Consider the following 22,074-nt stretch of genomic DNA (forward strand, 5'->3'; position numbering starts at 1 on the left):
GTTTTCATTATTATCTTAATAATCTAACCCTTCTTTTGGCAAAACACCAAAAACAAACATTTCTGGGAAAAAGTGCATTATGGGGAACCCGGGCAGACGGGCAGACATGCCATTTCAATAACAAATAATGTTAAATGTTGTGGAATCTTCTTGAAAAATCCATTGTTGCATAAGAGTTTATTAACAGTTTATGTAATCATAACAAAATTTGTCATTCGTCTGATATTGGTTCAAAGCAAAAACAACTTGGAAATAACATTTTTTGTTATGGAAAAAATACCTCCAACCGTTATTAGGATGATCGGATTAGTGTTTAAATAACAAAAAATAATTACCAAGATTTGTTCGAAGAATAACTTAAAAATTTATTACAATAACAATCCAATAACAAAAAAATCATAACGACGGATAACAAATCTTGTTATAATTAACATAAAATGTTATTGGCCTAGTATTTTCAAATATCAAAAAATGTTATTCGCAAGTTATTTCCGTCTGCTCGGGAATGGTTAATCCTGGTGTCGGTTAAAATTGGTTCGAAATCGGTTAGAGCCGTACAAATTTTTACGATGGAGACCAACAGCTCACATCATGAAAAGCTTCCAGAAATAACTCACACTCTCACCGGATCCCTGCAACGAATAAAACTTAGGAAATGCAGAAAAAAAGAATGCTCTTTCCACTTGGCCTGCACCTTAACATCGAGATGTAATTTTACCTTTACACGCTCGTTTACCGGTGTACTTATTTCCCGTTTTAAACCGAATTAAAAGTTCTTTCTTTCCTGCAGCCGGAATGCAATACTCGGCAAGAGTTACGAGGATTTTCGTCTCCTTTTTTTTTGCTCACTGAAATTTTCGTACATTCGGAAACACTTCTAGTCAAATACTTGAGAGCTGCTGGAGCAACACTGTTGAAATTTTCCACGAATCTGGTCAAAAGTCGGTATTTCCAAGAACGATTTGCACTGTGCCCGTAGCAAACTCACAAAATCCTGTAAATTTCATGCTCCGCCAGCGTCGAAGATTCCACAAATCCAGACTTCCCTGAAGTGGAAAAATGTTTCCACTCTCGGCCATCTTAGAAAAGCTTTTCCCCCAGAAGTACGTTTGCATTTTCTTGCAACATCACTTGAATGTGGCAAACTCGAGCAAAACCGCTTATGCTGTGGCTTGATAAACTGTAAAAAGGAAACAACTTTGTTACTGACCACTGGCCACTAGTGAGAGAGAGCGTCCAGAAGTAGCTGGTCGTCGTTCCCTTGGTGCAAAGCCTCGTTAAGGTGCCACTGCAGTGTACCGACACTCTTCCCATGAGGACCCTTCCCCCTTCTGTTGAGAGTCCTTTCTTGGAAGATTGTAGTCTTGGTTGAGCTGTTACAAGATTGGAGGTAGAGGAAGGACGTTGGGTAATGGTCACTTTGAAGGAGCTGGCATGAAGGAGGTGAAATTCAACTCGATTTCATAGATCTTTTTTAAATTTTTAATTTTATCATTTTTCACAATCGTGGTTATTACAGACTTAAATTGCATTTTGAACGAGAACGATGTAATTTAATTTCCTTTCTACAAACTTCCTTGTCAGTGGGGTTCCTGCTAACTTGTGAACCAGTAACTCTCTCTCACTTACTTCGGGAAGATCGTAACTTAAGTCGCACCAAGGTGGATGCATTTTTCCACAAAAGGAGAGGATGGGAAGAGGGTCCTTTTTATTCACTCTTGCGAACGATTTGTGGGTTTTAAAAAGGAAAGTAAGTGTCGTCACTCCTGCTCTTTCAGATGGTAAACGAGCCGGCAAGAAGGGATAATGAAGTAGTTGAATGGTTTTGGAATGGTCTTTTCTTACCTTGTCAATGGATTTAAAGAGGTTTTATAACTTTAGTAGCATTGAATGAAATCCCTTGGAACTCCTAACAATTGCCAATATATGATAATAATATTAATAACTTACATAATTTCATGTTTTTATTTTCATCACAAGATAAAAAGACAGCACGGAAAAATAAATAATGCACTTTTGTGCTGACTTGGTGCATAAATATTTATCCTTTTTTTAATCAGTGAAAAATTAATAAATAAATCGTCAAACACTTTCGGTCATTTTAATCAATAAGCTTCTTTTGTCCATGCATGCTTTATTCATGGATGTTGCATTTGTTTTCATTTAATGATTCTTGTTTTGATTAAATTTGTTCGTTACAAAGGCAATCCATTATCATGAATTGAGTCCAATCAAAAAATTCCATTCCAGCAGTCTTTGTTGTTTTGCAATGTTCTTCTTTCATTTCTGCCATTTAATTATGGTACTCTATTATTAGAAAATAAAACATGAGTTGTAGCAGGTAGAGAAACAAACAAACTCTGCAATCCTTTCAGAAATAAATTACATCTGAAGCAATTCAAAAGCTCACACATACAAAGTTCACATTACTTCCACCTCACCCACTTGTACCCTAAAAATTCAAAATCGTTCCGAAATTCAAGCAAAATTTATTGCATTTTGGTAAACCTCGCCAAATCCCGCAACCTTGGCAATTACCCTCACTCTTACAGGAAAATCCCTCCCGTTCAGTACGGGAAACAATCCCTCGTTCAAAAACGCCCCCTGTCTCATTCGGTGAATCCCTTGTTCGTACATACCAGCGGCACCTAATAAAATTCAACTTTAATCGAATGCAAATTACGCCCATCCAAAATGGTGCGAAACCTTCGAGGTTCCTACGCCTTCTGCCAAAAGCAACAGCGGATCGCAATGACGGAAAATTTGCCAAGAGAATTTTAAGTTTTGATTTAAGAATCAATTCAGCTAGTTTTTCTTACTAAGCAACATATCCGTATTCCCGAGCAGACGGAAATAACTTGCGAATAACATTTTTTGATATTTGAAAATACTAGGCCAATAACATATTATGTTATTTATAACAAGATTTGTTATTCGTCGTTATGATTTTTTTGTTATTGGATTGTTATTGTAATAACAGACTAATAACATTTTTAGTTATTCTTCGAACAAATCTTTGTTATTATTTTTTGTTATTTTAACAACTAATCCGATCATCCCAATAACAGTTCGAGTTATTCTTCCATAACAAAAAATGTTATTCTCAAGTTGTTTTGGCTCTCAACCAATATCAGACCAATAACAAATTTTGTTATCATAACATAAACTGTTATTAAACTCTTATGCAAAAATGGATTTTTCAAGAAGATTCCACAACATTTTCTGTTATTTTAACAGTATTTGTTATTGAAAAGGCATGAATTTTGTTATTACCGTCTGCCCGGGTTATAGTTAAAATCTGTTGTAAAATTTTTAATTTTTAACATGGCAATTAATTTTACTTGGATGAAAATTACGAGCCACGAGTTAAAAAGTTCGGACAACCCTATCTAATGAAAACCTGAGTAAAAAAAAAAAAAAAAACACTGAAAGGGCGGATGTTTCTATTTTTGATAAAATTACTATTAATGTGGATAGGCACCAACCAAAGATGGATCTAGTAAAATTGTTATTTATAACTCATACATGTTTAAGAATTATTTATATGAGCTTCTGCAATCTTCCAAACATGAGCAGTTTTTATTAAATTTTGTAAGATATTTCTTGAACACTTTGTTGTCACTGAAATACTTTTTTTAGTTTTTGACCATTCTTTCAATCGTGAGCAGTCTGAATTCAAAATCGCGTTATATTGAATAGTTGGGCCTCTTAAAATATTAGTTTCAATTTAAAAAAACAAAAATATTTTTTCGAAGTGATCATTTTTTAATGTTGAAAATTGGACAATTAGTTTTCGAAATAACGGTGATCAAAAAACGAGAGCTAATTGGACAACACAGGCAAAATCTTATTTTTCCTGTTTTGTCTTTCTCACTGAGGTAAGGCTATAATCCTGCTCTAAAAATGAAGTTTTCATAGAAAGCTCGTAGACCCACCTTTTGATACCTATTGATTTTTATAAAATTTCGATATGTAGTTCAAAAGTTATGTATTAAAATGAGTTTTTGTATTTATCCGGATGTTGGATAAGTGACCGGAAATCAATTCATATATCGTCATCTTATACATCGTTGGTTAGGTAATCGCAAGACCTTTCCAACGAGTCCAAAACATTGAAGATCTGGCAACCCTGTGTCGAGTTATGACCACTTAAGTGATTGTTGTTGTATTGTTGTTGTTTATTTCTCAACAGGCACTTGTTGCCCAAATGAACTTAATACTAAAACTAAAACTAAAACAGTCGTCTTAACACTGATAAAAACTTAGATTTTAACACATCACGGGACAAACTGACATCAAAAACATTGGACACTTTATTGAAGGCCCGCTTAAGTCCGACGATAGCTCCGTTGGCACTGTAATTGGTACGGCGGAAAGGAATCTGCATGATTGGCGTGTGACGTAGCTGGCGGGCAGGTGCGGTCAAGCTGATCTTTTCTCGGAGAGAAGGGCAGTCAATTCTGTCTGACACAGTCAATGCACGGGCAAGATCACGACGCAGCTGGAGGGTATCCAGATGCATGAGCTGGCAGCGGTCTTCGTAGGGCGGCAGCTGATGGGGATCTCTCCAAGGCAGTAATCTCAAGGCGTATCTGACGAACCTTCTTTGGATACTCTCGAGCCGGTACACCGCATTGTTGTAGTGAGGATTCCAAACCGACGAGCAGTATTCAAGTGATGACCGGACCAGCGAGCAAAACAGCGTTTTCAGGCAGTGGATGTCGGTGAAGTGGCGAGTCATACGGATCACCAGGCCAAGCTGTCGGGATGCTTTGGCAATAATGAAGGAAATGTGCTGCTTAAAAGTCAGTTTTGAATCCAATATGACACCAAGATCCTTGACGTGATCAACTCGTTGCACCAGCGTGTCGCCCAGTTTGTAGTTGTAGAGAACTGCAGTGTGCTTCCGGCTAAAGGTGATCACTTGGCATTTTTCGGGGTTTAGGATCATGCAGTTCGCCTCACACCAACCAGCAAACTTGTCCAGATCACGTTGCAGGGCTTAGGCATCTTCAAGACAGTCGATCTTGGCGAACAGCTTGAGATCATCCGCATAGGAAAGTCGGGGTCCGCTCAGGGTAAAATTGGCGTCGTTGAAGTAGAACAAGAACACCAGCGGACCGATGTGACTGCCTTGAGCTATACCAGAGGTGGCATCTAAGCTTTCGGAAAGCGCGTCATCGATTTTTACCCGCAACGAGCGTCCCGAGAGATACGACCCGAACCATGCCAGCAGACTACCACAGAATCCGAGCTTCTCAAGTTTGGCGATGGCTATACTGTGGTTGATCTTGTCAAACGCAGCCGACAAATCTGTGTAAACGGCGTCAGTTTGAGAACGATTATCGAAGCTTTCAATAATGAACTCAGTGAAGCAGAGCAGATTCGTGGCAGTGGAACGATTTGGGAAAAATCCATGTTGATCGCTGGATAGTTCCTGGAGGCAATGGGCGAAGATGGGATCGATCACCACCAACTCGAACAATTTCGACGCGGCGCACAATGCGGAAATACCTCTGTAGTTCTCGATGTTTCTCCGGTCGCCTTTTTTGTGCACTGGAAATATGAAAGCCAGCTTCCAGGCACGCGGGAACTTTCCGGATGCGAGAGAAAGACGAAACAGGTGCAGCAGGGGCGCTAAAAGCACCGATGAGCATCGCTTTAGCAGTGTCGAGGGGATCCCGTCCGGACCTGAGGAGCTAGAGTGCTTCAGTTTGGTCACTGCTGCTGAGATGGTGTCTTCGTCGATGTCTATCGCAGCAAGAGACCTGGCGCAGCGGGGAACGTTGTTGGCAGCAGTTAGGATTTCCTCTTCGGTTAAAGGTTGATTCGAGAAAACACTCGCGAACTTTTTGGCGAACAGCTGGCATATTTCTTCGTTGCTTTCAGCTTCTTCGTTATCCAAGTGCATGGTCGATGGCAGCCCAGATTCTTTGCGATTCTCATCAACAAATTTCCAAAATTTCTTTGGGTTAGATTTTAGCTCGCGCTGCTTCCTGCGTTGGTAACTAGCTTTGCAACTGCGGCTCAAACGTTTGTATCTGCTGTTGATTCTGAGGTAGTAGTCGCGAAGGGGTAATGATCCACACCTGGAGAAGACTTTGAAGGCGGCTCGCTTCTGTGTTTTGAGGTTTCGGAGCTCCGGCGTTTGCCACGGAAGGTGAGACGAGATGATTTTCCTAACCTTGGGCACGAATTGCTCGATGTGGTCTCGAAGGATTGATGAGAACGTATCGACAGCGGCATCGACGTCGACGGAATCCAGCACACTTCCCCAATCGATGTTACGTAGTGCCAGAGACATCCCCTCGTAATCAGCACCTCGGAAGTTGTAACTTACAGTGTCCGGTCGATCTCGAGCCATAGAGCTGTGACGGCCGTCTATGGTGACCACGAGCGCGGGATGGCGATGGACGATCTTAGCGAGCGGAGCCGGGGCAACAATTAGCGCTGGGGCGAAATCTTGTGCGCTTACAAAGCAAAGATCGAGTCGGCGACCGTCTTCGTTCTCGACATGGTTGACTTGCTGCAGGGTAGCCAAGTTGTGATAGGGTGTAAAGTTGTGATATTTGTGTACTTTTTTTTTTTGGCGGATTTCAAGAAAAACTAGATGAAATTTGTGTCCAAACCCATCGAATCACCAATAGTTGGTATAGAGTGAGGAAGAAACCAACCACTTAGGTGGATTAGTTAGTTTTTTTTTATCTTTGCATGGCCCTATCTCAGCAAACAAAAGCCGTATCAACATAGTTAAAAAAAGCAAAATTTAGGAAATATTCTACACCCGTAGATTTTTTTTTTTCAGATGACCCAATCTCACCCCCCCCCCCCCTCCTCCCCAGACCCAATGTCACCCCTGATGACGGTATTACTAACATAAAAATGCTGTCCATTATCAAAATTAATTAAATTACTTTTTGATTGCAAACAGCGTTGTAAATGAGTGATAGAAAAACCTATCATTTGATCATTCTTGCAACAAAACATCAGAGAGTATAGCGACCGTCATTATAGCTTGTGAGTTCTCTTCTTTTATCTCGTGATTGCCAGCAAGAACATTCTCTTTCTATCACTTCTTCTCTTTTCCCCGCTCATGCACACTAGTCGGAGATTCTTTTGTTTTCTCCGAAAACCGCAATGAAAGAACGCGAGCAATGCTTGCAAATATTATTTCCCGAGCAGACGGAAATAACATGGGAATAACATTTTTTGATATTTGAAAATACTTGGCCAATAACATATTCCCGGGCAGACGGTAATAACAAAATTCGTGCCATTTCAATAACAAATACTGTTAAAATAACAAAAACTGTTATGGAATTTTCTTGAAAAATTTATTTTTGCATAAGAGTTGAATAACAGTTTATGTTATCATAACAAAATTTGTTATTGGTCTGATATTGGTTGAAAGCCAAAACAACTTTGGAATAACATTTTTTGTTATGGAAGAATACCTCCAATTGTTATTTTGATGATCGGATTAGTTGCTAAAATAACAAAAAATAATAAAAAAGATTTGTTCGAAGAATAACTTAAAATGTTATAAGTCTGTTATTGCAATAACAATCCAATAACAAAAAAATCATAACGATGAATAACAAATCTTGTTATAAATAACATAAAATGTTATTGTTCTGGTATTATCCAATATCAAAAAATGTTATTCCCAAGTTATTTATGATTTTTTTGTTATCCCGAGCAGACGGAAATAACTTGGGAAGGTCAGTTTTTGATATTGTGAGAAGATCGAAATATGTTATTGGGATGATCGGATTAGTTGTTAAAATAACAAAAATCAATAACAAAGATTTGTTCGAAGAATAACTTAAACTGTTATTATGTTGTTATTGCAATAACAAACCAATAACACAGAAGGAATCATGAAGGAATAACAAGATTTGTTATTTTGTGCGGAGAGGTGGAGCAGCATAATAACAAAAAATGTTATTGAACTGGTATGTCTCCATAACAAAAAAAGTTATTGTTTTGGTTTATTTGTAATTTGCAAATAAACCTGTCAGGGCTGCAGAGTCGGGTACCTCCAAGCGACATTGAATCCATACTTTGAAGACAACTCCGACTCTGGATGCAGGATATGACGTCAACGAAGACTTCAGCTCTCTAAAAATACCCGACTTCACAGATTCCGACTCCAAGTAAAAGTTGCTGAAAATTTGCTGAATCCGATGCAGTCTCCGAGGTCTCACTCCAGCTCGAACTTCAACGTCAGCTCCGACTTCCTGGCTCTGTGAAAATAATAACAGTTTTTGTTATTCACACATCAAAAATTCTAAATAAATAAATCAATTCCGTTAGGGAATATAACAAAATTAAAAAAAAATGAACTCTCAAAAGTAAATTTTATCGGATTAATTTTAGCTTGAAACCCCGTTTCATGGTGAAATAAATGACCCTGATAAAATTGGTCAAAATTATTTCATAGTTCTAGCCAATTTTAGTACAATCCCTTAGGGGGTATATCAAATAATAAAAAAAATAAACTTTCAAAATTTCAACTTTTCAGAATAATTTTAGCTTAAGGACCCCATTTCATGGCAAAAATAATGACCCCGACGAAATTGGTCAAAATTATCCCATAGTTCTAGCCAATTTTAGCAAAGTCCTTTAGGGGGTATATCAAATAATTAAAAAAATCAACTTTCAAAATTTCAACTTTTCAGAATAATTTTAGCTTAAGGACCCCATTTCATGACCAAAATAATGGCCCCGACGAAATTGGTCAAAATTATCCCATAGTTCTAGCCAATTTTAGCAAAGTCCCTTAGGGGGTATATCAAATAATTAAAAATATCAACTTTCAAAATCTCAACTTTTTGGAATAATTTTAGCTTAAGGACTCCATTTCATGACCAAAATAATGACCCTGACGAAATTGGTCAAAATTATCCCATAGTTCTAACCATTATAAACAAAGTCCTTTAGGGGGTATATCAAATAAAAAAAAAATCAACTTTCAAAATTTCAACTTTTTAGAATAATTTTAGCTTAAGGATTCATTTCATGGCCAAAATAATGACCCCGACGAAATTAGACAAAATTATCCCAAAGATCTAAACATATTTAACAAAAGAAAAAATAATAACAGATTGTGTTATGGACACTTAGAAACTTTTCCATTTGTGCGATTTATGGTAATTTTTTTTCTAAGTCAGTATACCGAACGAATAACAAATTTTGTTATTAGGAGAGTTTTTGAAATGTATAACATTTCCTCTTATTAGCGTGTTATTAAACATTTTCAATGTAATATCACTTCAATACCAAATTTTGTTATTTTATCAGAAACTGTTATTATTTTTTCTTCTTGAAGTTGAACTTCAGGATAAAATAATAACACTTTTTGTTATTTTAACAGGATTTGTTATTGAAATATTATTAATTTTGTTATTACCGTCTGCCCGGGATTGGATTGTTATTGTAATAACAGACTAATAACATTTTTAGTTATTCTTCGAACAAATCTTTGTTATTTTTTTTTTGTTATTTTAACAACTAATCCGATCATCCCAATAACAGTTCGAGTTATTCTTCCATAACAAAAAATGTTATTCCAAAGTTGTTTTGGCTTTCAACCAATATCAGACCTATAACAAATTTTGTTATGATAACATAAACTGTTATTAAACCCTTATGCAAAAATGGATTTTTCAGGAAGATTCCATAACACTTTCTGTTATTTTAACAGAATTTGTTATTGAAATGACATGAATTTTGTTATTACCGTCTGCCCGGGTATTTTTTCAAAAAATAAATTCTATTTGGTCAGTTTGTTTGCTTAATCTTCTTTTTTTTTAAATATGGCATTTTATGTCCCTTCAGCATAAAAAATGAAAAGTTATGTGAAAATACAGTAAAAATTTCCATGTATATTTTTTGTGTGGTTTCAACCACACCTACGACATTGCAAAAGACTTTAAATCGTTCATACAATTTCTTCAAATTTTACTGAATTCTCACGTACAATTTTTGTATGGACAGCTGCCAAATTTGTATTGAAAATTATATGGACAAACTGATGAAGCAAAATGGCTTCTTAGAGCATACAGAAGGTGCCCAAAAAGGTTAGCTAGATAAAATAAAATACAGAAAATATAATTTGAAACAAGCTAATTTCGGTAGAGAATTGCTCTACTGTCACAAGTTATCATCAAAATTATGAAAACATTAATTTTTTAATCTTTTAATGGTCAAAAAAAGTCTTTATTTATTTAAAATACCGTAAAGCTGGAGTGACATTCATAGGTCGGAGATTTGTTTTGCAAAATGATAAATTAAAATTAAATGCAATAAAATTACAAAAAATCTCAAGGAAAAGATTTCAACAAATTTTTAAAAGTTTTGAGAGCTAGAAAATTATAAGATGAAATCAATGCTACAATGGATTATAATAATACTCTTAATGTGTCATGTGTTCTCATTGAAAATGAGTTCAAATCGGAAAACAGCCTGCGTAATCGGATTCTTTGGACAATTTTAAATTGAAAATAGTTCTAATTTATTTTTAAATTGTATGTTTCAAGAGATATTGAAACATAATTGGAAAATATCCTAAAATTAATAAGTTTCTTATTAAATTTCGAAAAATTTAGATTCATGCTACAAAATTGGTTTCAGCGGCAATAACAATTGTTACTTTTGATGAAAAAAATAATCTGTTTATAGTAAACATTGATCAATTAGAACGATTTATTAACTTTCCTTCTAATCTTCTTATATATATATATATATATATATATATATATATATATATATATATATATATATATATATATATATATATATATATATATATATATATATATATATATATATATATATATATATATATATATATATATATATATATATATATATATAAAAAATTTCGACGGTTTTGTTCGAACGCGAATCAGTTCTATACGGAGCGTCGGATCGGAGCGCTCTTTGCTGCGTTGGGTTCGTATAAGCCCAAGGAAGGTTCTTACGCTAAAGAGTGACAACTTTGGCCACTCCGGAACCGATTCCGGAAGATCTGCAGATTGTATGGGAAAAGTTGCGTAAAATCAAATTTTGATCACAGGAGGCTAAAAACGTCAAGCAGTGAAAAAATGACAAGACGAAGTTTGTCGGGGTTAGCTTGTTTATACATATTTTATTGAAAGTTTAGAAACTAAGTTTAATTACTTAGAAACCTTACCTTAGAAAAGTCTTTATTTATTTAAAATACCGTAAAGCTGGAGTGACATTCATAGGTCGGAGATTAGTTTTGCAAAATGATAAATATAAATTAAATGCAATAAAATTACAAAAAATCTCAAGAAAAAGATTTCAACAAAGGCGTCATCCATAAAGTATGTCACGCTCTAGGGGGGAGGGGGGGTCTGAGCAAGTGTGACATTGCGTGTTGTAAGTATAGGAAAAGCGTGACGAAGGGGGGGAAAGGGGGTAAATTTTGGCTGATTTTAGCGTGTCGTACTTTATGGATGAAGCCAAACAAATTTCAACAACAAAAAAACAACAAACACTGATTTACAAATGATCAGTTCGTCGTAGCTAATAAAATTTGCACACTTTTAGGCATAAATTTGTGGGAAGCAAAGTCAACTGGTTTTGCAAAATGCAAAATACATTTTTTCGGAATTCTGAGTACGCTATCAAATCGGGCGTATAATTTTACATAAAAGTTCCTTTGACACCAAATTTCTATCTCATCACCGTTTCAGGCTGCAAATTATTGAAAAACACCTCTTTTTTCGCATGTTTCAAAAATGAAAGTGGTCGTACCGCCCCTCCGTCACGAGATATTAAAAAACGGACCTCGGATTCGTGATTAGGGACAAAAGTTACCCCTTAGGACAAAGTTTCACGCAAATCGAAGAGGGGTCGGAGCAACTTTTTCCGATTTCGTGTGAGTTGGTAGAGAATTAAACTATAAAAAAAAAAAATTTCGGCATTTTTTTGCACACTGATTTTTTGGGGAAATTTTGAAAGGAAAGAAAAACTTGAAATAACATTTGCATTGTACAGCTGTTCGCATAAAAGTCCCATATGCATTTTCAACACTTTTGAGGTATTACGCAGTCTGATTCTAAATCGTTTTCGCTTTTAGAAAAACCAATAATATCTAGTATTTTTTTTTTTCTAGAATTCTGCAGGTAATCAAATTTTTTTTTTCGCGAAAAACGTCTCACGTAGCTTTATGCGTGGGACAAACATACCTTGCGTTTCTCTCAGTTGGATGTTTTGCATATGAGACATTTATACGAAACGTGCGCAGTAAAAATGATAGATTTTTTTTGAGGTTTTTTTTTAGATTGTTTTGAATCCATGATGAGTTATTTAAATTTTAAAATGGTTTTTAACGCAATATTGAATTTTTAGTCATAAATGACTCAACTTTTTTTTCGTAGCTTGCACCGTTTTTAGAATATATAAATTTTTAATTTGATAATAAGGCTGGTACAAATATTTTTAAAAGTTTTTGTCACCCCCCCCCTTCAAAATTGGCCCGAAAAATCAGGGGGCAAAAAAAATATTTTTACAATAAACTTCAAAATTTCAATGAAAATTCAAGTGCAACCAACTGAAATCAAATTAAAATACATTCTCCTGCGTTTAAAATCAATTTTAGCATGTTTGGGTTTATTAAAAAATCTTAAGATTTTTTGAAAGTTTTCGATGCAAAATCTTTTTTTTTCGATACAATTTTTGTTTTTGTCAGATCTTAGATTTTTTGAAAACTAATGTTTGCAAAACAATTGAACTAGTGTAAAATGCATTTTAAAACACTTTTTTCATTTAAATGTGAAGACTATGGCTTGTTATTAAAATTTTTATATTTTTTTATTTTTTTGCCCCACCCTTGACCTCGGCCAAGGCCGAGGGACAAAAACTTTTTTAAATATTTGCATCGGCCTATTTGACTCCACCAAATCTGACTTCAACATTGGCTTCAAAAAGACTGCAGGAAATTTAAAATCCCCGAAACTCGAACAAGTATCTAACGATATTTCTCTCCCGGCTATTTTCCGGAACTCGCAAGTAATTCAATAGACCTGGAGCGGGACACGTGGGAACGTTTTCCGCTGATGGCTTTTTGCTTGAAACTCTGCCAGAACGTGAAAAAGGGGGGAAATCTCCCAAACAACACGCCGTCGCATCGTCAGATTTACTTCATTACCATTACCATCTTTAGGGGGAAGAATGCCGAACAGTGGTTGTGATCGTCGTCTTCAGGTAGGGTGGCCATCATTTTGTATGAAATATTTACCATTGAAAGATTTCCCTCAACCCTATTTCCAGGTTCCAAATCCAGGCCATCATCATCATTCCGTTGGGGTATAACGTCGTCGTCGTCCGGAATAAATTTAGACTCTCGGTACCGCCGAAAAATTTGCATATAATGTGTACAAGGCCGGAAAATTGCCTTCGCTCCGTCATGTGGTTGATCCCATCGTTCATCGTCCCTGCTGGTCTCCGCATGTTCTGGAGTTAAACCCCGGGTTGGATAACAGCAGCCAAGCAGCGGGGCTTTGTACGAGGGGGTCGTCAACACAAATTGGTGGGGTTATCGGTGGAAAATTGGCGACTTGCAGCATTGGATACTTCCGGCTGCCGAGGCACTCGAGTACAGGGACAAGAGTTTCAAGACGAAGACGTGTCGTCGCCATTTGGGCGGATTTCGTATATTCGGGGCCAGTTTGTCGGGGTTATGTCCCCGGAGAGTAATCCGACTGGGACACACTCTTCAAAGCTTGTCGTAGGGTGTTTCAAAAATATCAACAGGACACTCTCGAAAATGCAATTAAAATTGAAGTAACTATTACGTAGACTTGTTGAACTATAAACATTGCTAACAAATTTGAAATGTTCAGCAAGGCCACCCTCAAATCCAACATAACCACCTCAAAACGGAATCCGGGCTTCCTGGTCTGGTAAACTTCCGATACACGGCTCGTCCCGTCCAGGGATCCTTCTGCCAGTCCCATCCGAGAACAACCGTTTGGCTTCTTCCATCGACCAATGCCAACGTCGGAGGTCGGTCGTTCTGGGACCGTGCACCAGCTGGCACATTTGGCCACCGGTGGAAGCAAAAGGCAAAACACCCTCCCCTCTCCCCCCCCCTCCAACGTATAGTGGGGGGACCCGACCGACCCCATAATTATGAAAATTAATAGCTCTTTGGTGGATAATATTTGCTTAATTATTGATCAACGGGTCGGACTCGACTTGTGGGTCGAAAGATGAAAGCTTCCGTAGGAATGTGTGCGTGTGTGAGCAAAACCCACACGTTTAAGTGGATTTAAGGATTTCCGGGACATTTAGACGGGGCGGTGGAGGCACACGTACCGAGCCGCCTCACAAGTGGCTGCTAATTTGCGCAATTAGTTTCGATGGGATTTTTCGAGTGCTGATGGTGAGGATTGACCGCAGCAACATGGCACTTGGGGTGGCCCCCGGATTATGATATGGCAGAGTGCAGCAGCAGCAACCTGGCCAATCAGTGGGAACCGGCCTGTGGCTTGGTTTATGAAAACCACAACCGCCCGCCTGGGTTTGAGGTTTTTCGGGTTAGAAGAAAGATTAATGAGCGGTCGTTTGATGGCGGATTGAGGTGATGATTAGCATTTTGTTGGGGTGAAATGAAGTCGTATTTTCTTAGGTAATTGCAGCACTTTGAGTGGATTTATTTCCACCGGGATTTTATGAACACTAAAATCCATAGGTGGTCGGAAAACCTATGTTACGTTGGAAAGCTTTAGCACAAGTCGAATTTTAACTGAGAATCGAAGCATTTTTGTTTGGTTTCGTCACTTGCCCTCTACTACCCAAATTTTTCTTTGGAGCTTGTGAGAAATATTTGTTCTTCAAAAACTTTACTTGTCTGGTTTTATGTCCTCCTTAATTTTTAAATATTTATGTATGCATTTATCTTGTTTGATTTTGTTTTTTTAATTGGTCGTTTTAGACCTAATCTATCATCTTCAACCATGAACTTCTGTCTATTTGCTGTTTGACATGATTTTCTTGTCACCTATTGAGCGTTTTATTATATTTATTTTTTTTGAATAAATATTTTTCATATACTTCACCGTCGCAACAAACTCTGTTAACACATAAATAATTTAAAGAAAATTGAAAAAAAAATAGAAACCCGTATCTGAGGAATTTCTTCAAACCTTTCTTTACTAAAAAGTTTTATATAACGTTGAATGTTTGAGATCATATGTTCCGAATGATTTAACCTTCAAATATGTTCAACAAAGAGAAGATTCCATCGAAACTTGACTAAACTTTAATGATGAAAATGAGAGAGAAAAATCAAAACGGATGTTTTTGTGATTTAAAAAAATACTAAAACCCGCGTTCCAACCTTAGATTTTTAAATAAAATATGTAAGGCCGTTGCAAATATTTTTTAAACTTTATGTCGCCCCCCCCCCCCCCCCTTCAAAATTGGTCTGAAAAATCAGGGGGCAAAAAAATATTTTTCCAAAAAACTTCAAAATTTTCTTGAAAATAGAAGTCTAATCAACTGAAAACAATCTAAAATGCATTTTTCTGCATTGATAATCATATTTAGCATGTTTGGGCTTGTTTAAAAAAAAATGATTTTTTTATGAAATTCCAATGAACAGCACCGCAAAAAAAATATTTTTCGCAAAAAATAATTTTTTCCTCAATACTTAGATATTTTGAAAACTAATGATTGCAAAACAACTGGGCAGATGTAAAGTGCATTTTTAAACACTTTTTTCATTTAAATGTCAATACCGTGGCTTGTAATTTCAAATTTTATATTTTTTATTTTTTTTGCCCTACCTCGACTTTGGACAGAGTCGAGGGACATAAACTTCAAAGAAATATTTGCAACGGCCTGATCAAATTTAAAACCAAATCAATACAAGTTTACACCAAATAATTTTTTTTGCTAAATGCAAATAAAAAATACGTTCAGTTTTCTCACAAAAACGGAAATCGAGGTATGGCAGTAATGCTTTTCTTTCTGAAAATTGAGCTTAATTGCAACTAGCAATAAAATTTATTTTAAAATTTCAACTGTTAAATAAAAGAAAATTTTCAGAAAAAAAAGTATTGCAGTCAGGATTCGATCCGAAGCCTCGATCATCCGAATTTCGATTATTCGAAGGTTTGTATGAGATTGCAGATAATCGATACTATAACAAAAAAATATTTTTAATTTTATTATTTTAATTTATCGTTTAAATTAAATTTGAGTTCTGTGACCCCATTTTAGTCAAATTTGAGATTTTGATTGCCTTTAAGTATACCAAATACATTTTTTTCAGTATTTTAACCCCACAATTTTGGCCGCCATCTTGGATTTAAAAACTCTAAATCACTTTAGAGAATGTTTGACGACATGTTTAAGCTTAACCATCAAAAACAAGACAACGAAAAAAAAATCGAATTCGAAGTGAAATTTTCCCGAGACCTTCGGATAATCGAGTATAGACTGTATTTACAACAAAGCAACTCTCTACGAAATCGGCCGATTTCGACCATTTTTATTTTTTGTATTTTTTTATTTGGCTCAAACTTTGTGGGGGCCTTCCCTATGACCAAATAAGCTATTTTGGCAGCTGTCCATACAAAAATGGTACGTTAATATTTAAACAGCTGTAACTTTTGAGTGAATTTTCTGATCAATTTGGTGTTGAACGGCCCGAGCGGTTTAGGCTTTCAGGATTTTTGTGATATTTACTTGTAGAGTCAAAACAGATCAGTAAACTTCACTTATTTATATAATACACTTTTTGAAGATTACATTTTTGCAGTAACACTCTCAACTTTTACGCGCACGATCACATCACTCAACTTTTTGTTGCTAATTTCATTAAGACCTTCGTCGAGCCAATTCTCTACGTTGAAGCTAGACTTGTCCTCCAGACCTCTTCGCCGAGCCATGCCAGACCCGAACTCAGCGGCTAAGTCCCGGCGGACTCTTCACAGCGGCTAAGTCCCGGCGGACTCTTCACAGCGGCTAAGTCCCGGCGGACTGCGGCCTCTACCGCTAAGTCCGGCTGGACTGGGGCCTCTGCTACTGGTGGCTGCTGGCGGGTCCGGCTGGTCTGGGGCTTCTTCAGGATCTGGAACTGGACTGGGCTTCAACTGGCTGGAACTGACTGGAACTAACTGGAACTAACTGCCCTTCTCAAGAATTTTGGGGTTTTTATAGTCAGTCCCCGAAAACTCTACTAAATTTTGTTCTGCTAAAAGTGGTCCGTTTCGATGAGAAGCAATTCTGCAATTCTTCATGACTTTCCGTATGGTGTAGTGAGTGCACCTCAAAATCGGAAGTCATGGGTTCGAACCATTGTCGTGAAACTTTAAATTATGTTATTGGAATATCAAAATTATGTTCCTAAAACATTCTCAAAAATGTTGGTCAATAATGAGAAGGTCGAATTCTCCATTGAACGAACATGCCAATGAATTTGGTTAAGCCACACCCTCAATTTCCCCTGTGTAATAACATCGCACATTCATAATTGAAAGCTTAACCATTTTTTTGATTGCCTAACAATTGGCGAAATTTAATAAAGGGCTTTTCAGGTGAGGATGACTCATGATCCACACCTGTACATAAGCTTAATTATTTGTCGCGCAACGCGAGTCGACGGGTAAAATTATTTATGCTTGCGTAAGCGCGCATGGTCAGAACTGTGGTGAGGATCGAAAAATGGACAAATTTAATGATTTAAATTTGAGGTCGCTGCAGTGTCTTCGGCAAAGTTGTAGGTATTGTTGTGGATTATTGAGAAAAAAATAGGTAAACGCAACATTTTTTTTGCAGATTTTTTTATCAACTTTTTTTTTACAAAAACTCAATTTCCCAAAATAAGTAATACAGAATATTTGCAGTAATTCGATTTTTAAAAATAGTGACCATGAGTGACCATTTCTAAAAATATTTTTTTTGTAAAGTTCAGAAAATTTGCTATGAAATTGTCTAAGAAACATTGAAGATTGGATCTCGGGTTGCTGAGATAAAGCCGCTTTAAGGAAAAGAAACACGAAAATTGAAGTTTTCTAAGTCTCACCTAAACAACCCACCATTTTCTAATGTCGATATCTCAGCAACTAATGATCCGATTTTCAATGTTAGAACATGAGACATTCGTGAAATTTTCCGATCATTTCGAAAAAAATATTTTGTAATTTTTTAAATCAAGCCTCACATTTTAAATGGGCGTAATATTCAATGTTTGGCCCTTTTAAAATGTTAGTCTTTATTTCAAAAGTGATTTCCGAAAGGATCGGAAATTTCACGAATGTTTCATGTTTTAACATTGAAAATCAAACATTCAGAGGCTATATCTTGAAAACGGAGCCCTTTATCAAGAAATCTTTAGAGTACTTTTCGATTGGAAATTCAATTTTACATTAAAAAATTACGTCAAATTTGTTTTTGCATGAAATTTCGATTATTTCCAAAAATCACTTTTTTTTCAAAAATCCATAACTCGGCGGCTGATTTTTTGACCAAGTTGCGGGTTTTTGTCCCCTAAAACATATTAAAAAATCTCGAAAATCAAAAAATACGTATTACTTTTCGTCAATCTACTCAAAAGTAGCCCATTATTTTCCTACGGTTCTTACAATCATTTTACCAGAACAACCTAACAAAATAAAATAAAATCAGCTATGAAAATGTAGCAGAAATTAAAATTTGAGTGTTTATCTAAAATTTTGCAAATTTTATCGAGATTTTTTTACTGTTCAAAGGACTTTTCAGGAAAAACAGGTTGTATTCTGATTTAATTTTACATACATGTAGAAAATCACAAAAAATAATATTACAGAAAATTAATTGAATGTGTGTGTGTGTGTGTGTGTGTGTGTGTGTGTGTGTGTGTGTGTGTGTGTGTGTGTGTGTGTGTGTGTGTGTGTGTGTGTGTGTGTGTGTGTGTGTGTGTGTGTGTGTGTGTGTGTGTGTGTGTGTGTGTGTGTGTGTGTGTGTGTGTGTGTGTGTGTGTGTGTGTGTGTGTGTGTGTGTGTGTGTGTGTGTGGTCCAATCCAATACCCGCTAACCGGTAGCGAAATTATGGGAAAGTATAATTTGTATCAGACTTTGTATATGCCGAATGCTGATACAACTTACCTCAGTCGCGGGTATTAGGTGGTGATAGCCCTCGCGCTGCTTCCAACGACCCATTTCAGAATGGCAGAGATCCTAGCGGCCCAATTCCGAGGTCGTTGGGCATTGTCCGGCCCCGCCTTAACATAGAAGCAAGCACCAGACGGATCCTTGATCTATCTTAAGACTCCCAATGCCTTCAGGCAAATCAGGGATCAGAGCGTATATAATATGTTTTATAACCTTTAGATGGCCGACTGGTTCGAGTCCCAGACCATCAATCCAAAGGTGTGAGTTCGAATTCCACCTGATTCAGTTTCGTTTTTGTTCATATTCAAAGTTCAAATTCTTGATTCCAAATTTCAAAGGTACCGACCGGGATTTGATCCCTGAACCTTCTGCTTGTGAGGCAGAAGCCGTAACCATTAAGCCACGGAGCCGGTTCAGAAAATTAATTGAATCCACTTAAAAGATAATTTTCAATCACTCCCGGAAATTTATGAAGATAGTTCGTGCTTAAACTGAGTAGCAGACGATTTAAGTTTCAAATTTTGCCATGCGCAAAGCGAACTGTCAAACTCTGTTAACGTTTTTCTCTAAACACCGAGTTGATTGACGGGTGCCACGATATCTCCAGATGAGATGGACCAAATTGCAATGCATTTTTGGGTGTTCTCGGATGTACTGCAAATATTAAAAGTGACCAAAAAAGTGCTTCGGGGCGTAATCTAATCACAAGATTTTCCAGCATGCTTTCGTCGGACTAGCTGCGTTTGTGTTAGATAAGATTGGATTAGATTAGATTAGATTAGATTAGATTAGATTAGATTAGATTAGATTAGATTAAATTAATAGTTTATTGTTTATTCGTCAAGCTTATGTAGACTAATTACATTTTTTTAGATTAGATTAGATTAGATTAGATTAGATTAGATTATATTAGATTAGATTACATTAGATTAGATTAGATTAGATTAGATTAGATTAGATTAGATTAGATTAGATAAGATTAGATTAGATTAGATTAGATTAGATAAGATTAGATTAGATTAGATTAGATTAGATTAGATTCGATTAGATTAGATTAGATTCGATTTGATTAGATTAGATTAGTTTAGATTAGACTAGATTAGATTAGATTAGATTAAATTAGACTAGATTAGATTAGATTAGAATAGATAAGATTAGATTAAATTAGATTAAATAAGATTAGATTAGATTAGATTAAATTAGATTAGCGCATGAGTCAAGGATGGTTCAAAATCTGATGCCAAAGATATGCAGAAAAAAAAAATATTTTTGGAAACAAAAAATCTGATTTACTGTCAAACACAATTTCAAAACTATTTGTTGGATGCCAAATCCATTTTGAATTAGAAAATTTTATGACCTTTGTTGATAAATTTCACCGTTTTTCAAGATACAGTTTTTCAGCTTTTTTTTTAATTTATAAAAACTTTACAAAGGAAAAGCATCTCTGCAAAGAATATTTTCGAGACACCTAGAATTTCCTACAATTTTTCTTTTTTGACTTTATTAATTGGCCTCCAAATTTAACTAATAACTTTAAAACGGTTCCTTTGACGAAAAGGTGTGTGAGACATTTTTAAATGCAAATTCAATTTTGAAATCTAAAAATGTTTTTTTTTCAAAATATATTTTTTTTTTTGGGAATTCAACTTGAAGTGTAAAAAGTCAAATTATAAAGTCCAAAATTTAATCTAATGTGTCGTCATGGTACAAATTTTATTTAAAAAAATGTCAATTAAAGGTTTTCGGCCCCTTTAATTCGTTGATATTAAATGAAAATTTTACAAAGATTGGAGTAATTCAACAAAAGATATGATCACTTTTGTTTCGTGATTCGTGGTGAATTGGTGTTATTTTGAAATATAAAAAAAAAATCAGGCGAAACCTTCCAATTAAAACAAAAAAACCAAGAAAAAAATATATTTGTTAATTTCCAGGACCAACTTGCAAGAGATTGTTATTAATTTTCCCCTTATTTTCTGTTTATCCTCCCGCAGGACCCCGACGCGTCGTACGACATCAACGGCAACGACTCGGACCCGATGCCGCGGGACAACGGCGACAACAAGCACGGGACGCGCTGTGCCGGCGAGGTGGCCGCGGTGGCCTTCAACAATTACTGCGGCGTCGGGGTGGCGTACAACGCCAGCATCGGAGGTAAGAAGACCGGTCGGCCGCGGATTCTGCGGATTGCGAAAGCTTTTTTTTTTTTTTCGCTAATGATTAATTGATTTCGCGGACTGCATTGGTGATGGCCATAAATGACAAATCGATTCAGTGAGCCGCGGGATTGGATGTGATGGACCGCGGAATTATGGCCAACGTGAGGGCCCATTGAGCCTTTTTGAATGGCTTCCCATTTGGGCGGAAATGTCTGCGGTTGAAAAGCCATCAGCCGTCAGTGAGTTCCAGTCAGTGTCGCGGGGGATTATCTCTTTGCAGTGTGTGGGCGGGTATTTACAATGGTGCTCTCTATCGAAGCTTATCGTGTGTGAAATAATTTAAGTAAAAATTCAAATAAAAATATAAACTGTCCTCAGCAGGATAAAAATCGCGTTCGATTGATTGGGTTTTACATGGCGCATTAGTAATTTTTATATTTTTCATGCATGCCTGTTTGACAAATGAACAAAATTGAAATCACAAATAAAAGCAGGAAGCTCTACCAAATCACGCCAGCTACACTTCGCTAACGAGCTCACACCCGCTAGCGTTTCAAATCCTTTCAATCAGGCTCATTACTCTGGATTCACCTGATTTGCAAACCGTCAAAATTTCGCCCATTGATCCCGGCACTATGAATAGCAGCAGCTCAACTGGGAGAAGTCCCTTATCAAATCATGCCCTGCCTTCTCGCCCTCCCTAAAAACCTCTTTTCATCCCACGCCGGTCATCGATACCTTCTCCGCCCCGTCATCATCCGGTTCATCAGCCCCAGCTTCC

The 22,074-nt window shown here is 36.5% G+C and overlaps 1 protein-coding gene across 2 annotated transcripts in view; it reads left to right on the forward strand.

The window, feature by feature from the left end:
• LOC120420959 (furin-like protease 2) overlaps positions 1 to 22,074 on the forward strand; it is a 328,512-nt gene that overhangs the window by 254,797 nt on the left and 51,641 nt on the right. For both annotated transcript variants that reach the window (XM_052710358.1, XM_039584094.2), the window contains exon 5: positions 21,129 to 21,288. In XM_052710358.1, the coding sequence (XP_052566318.1) occupies positions 21,129 to 21,288 (160 nt within the window). The remainder of the gene's footprint in view (positions 1 to 21,128; positions 21,289 to 22,074) is intronic.

Source organism: Culex pipiens, chromosome 3 (genome assembly GCF_016801865.2).
Source record: "Culex pipiens pallens isolate TS chromosome 3, TS_CPP_V2, whole genome shotgun sequence".
Lineage (NCBI taxonomy): Eukaryota > Metazoa > Arthropoda > Insecta > Diptera > Culicidae > Culex > Culex pipiens.